The sequence below is a fragment of the Colobus angolensis genome, unplaced genomic scaffold (assembly GCF_000951035.1).
Source record: "Colobus angolensis palliatus isolate OR3802 unplaced genomic scaffold, Cang.pa_1.0 Scaffold8, whole genome shotgun sequence".
Classification (NCBI taxonomy): domain Eukaryota; kingdom Metazoa; phylum Chordata; class Mammalia; order Primates; family Cercopithecidae; genus Colobus; species Colobus angolensis.
Window position 1 is genome coordinate 17,214,415 of NW_012121820.1, and position 1,889 is coordinate 17,216,303.

The 1,889-nt window shown below is 45.9% G+C and overlaps 1 protein-coding gene across 1 annotated transcript in view; it reads left to right on the top strand.

Moving 5' to 3' along the window:
* The window catches only part of NDRG3 (NDRG family member 3), a 109,564-nt gene that overhangs the window by 91,025 nt on the left and 16,650 nt on the right, over positions 1-1,889 (top strand). Inside the window, exons 10-12 of the mRNA XM_011929213.1 lie at positions 123-226; positions 1,206-1,271; positions 1,394-1,445. Of these exons, the coding sequence (XP_011784603.1) occupies positions 123-226; positions 1,206-1,271; positions 1,394-1,445 (222 nt within the window). The remainder of the gene's footprint in view (positions 1-122; positions 227-1,205; positions 1,272-1,393; positions 1,446-1,889) is intronic.

Genomic DNA, 1,889 nt, shown 5'->3' on the forward strand with positions numbered 1-1,889 from the left:
TCTGCCCCAGTTCCCATCATGAGCTGCACGATTTGACTCGTGGTAATGAAAATGCAAACCAAACAAGATGGACTTATTCTGGAGCTCAAAAGCTTGCCCATGTCTTCTTTAAATTGTTCTAGGAAGAGTTACAGGCCAACCTGGACCTGATCCAAGCCTACAGAATGCATATTGCCCAAGACATCAACCAATACAACCTGCAGCTCTTCTTGAATTCCTACAATGGGTATAGTTTTTTCCTATTTCTTCACTTAACTGTAAACAGCTCTAAAAAGAGGAGGGTGGGAGAAGGAGAGAGGACTGTATCTAATCTTGGGACGAGCTTCTCTGAGGTGAAAATGTGAGCCCCTTCTTGCTTTCTAGAAACATGGACAAAGATTGAGGAAATGGATCAACTTAACCAAAGTTATACAGCCAGTAAGGAGTGAAGCCAGATTTTGAACCTTGTCTCTCTAGCTCTTTCCTCTATATAACAGAGCCTCCCTATTTTTAGTTGAAATCGGAAAGATTAAACCCTGTGCTAAACTCAGTTACAAGGAAAACACCCCTCCCTCCTCCTCAAAGTGTAAATCATTCTCTTCTCTTAAGGAATTTATTCCTGTAAATTAAACACTTAGGGCCAGGTGCAGTGGCTCACGCCTATAATCCCAGCACTTTGGGAGGCCGAGGCAGGCGGATCTCAAGGTCAGGAGTTCAAGACCAGCCTGGCCAACATAGTGAAACCCCATCTCTACAAAAATACAAAAATTAGCCAGGCATTGTGGTGGGCACCTGTAGTCTCACCTACTTGGGAGGCTGAGGCAGGAGAATCGCTTGAACCTGGGAAGCAGAGATTGCAGTGAGCTGAGATCGTGCCACTACACTCCAGCCTGGGTGACAGACTGAGACTCTGTCTCAAAAAAATAAATTAATTAAACACTTAGGACTTGAGAGTTTCAGTGGTGTTGCTGTTGGGCGTTGAGGCTGTCTCCTTGTAGCATCCCAAAGAGTCCTTCAGGGTTAAGCCAGGAGCCTCCTTCCTGCTCCGTACCAGATGCCACTGAAGTGGCAACTCAAGAACCAAGTCACAGGCCTCTTCCCTTCTCAGGTGTGAAGAAAAGATAGTTTCACATTCCTTGATAAATTTTGGTGTTTATGACCAGAAAATAACCTGAGTTGCCATGACTTTACCCAAAAAGGGCATTGCTTCTGCTTTGTTTTTCTAGACGCAGAGACCTGAACATCAAAAGACCCAGACCGGGCCAAAATGATAACAAATCAAAAACATTAAAGTAAGTTCCTCAGTTTCCTCAGCTGACTTGCCAAATATCTTTGCCTTTCATAGACTAATTTGGTGTTCAGTGGAATTTATGTGCCTGTTTGCTGAGTGACACCTCTTACTTTGCCTACCTAGGTGTTCTACTTTACTGGTGGTAGGGGACAATTCACCTGCAGTTGAGGCTGTGGTAAGTATATCCTCATGCTGTGAAGATGAATGAGATCAAAATGTAATAAGATGTATAGGCTGGGTGCAGTGACTTACGCCTGTATTCCCAACACTTTGGGAGGCTAAGGCAGGAGGATCACTTGAGCTCAAGAGTTTGAGATTAGCCTGGGCAACACAGTGGGACCCTAACTCTACAATTTTTTTAAAAAAAATTAGCTGGCATGGCCAGGCGCGGTGGCTCACGCCTCTAATCCCAGCACTTTGGGAGGCCGAGGTGGGCGGATCACAAGGTCAGGAGATCAAGACCACCCTGGTTAACACGGTGAAACCCCATCGCTACTGAAAATACAAAAAATTAGCCGGGCATGGTGGCGGGCACCTATAGTCCCAGCTACTCGGGAGGCCAAGGCAGGAGAATGGTGTGAACCCAGGAGGCGGAGCTTGCAGTGAGCCAAGATCACGC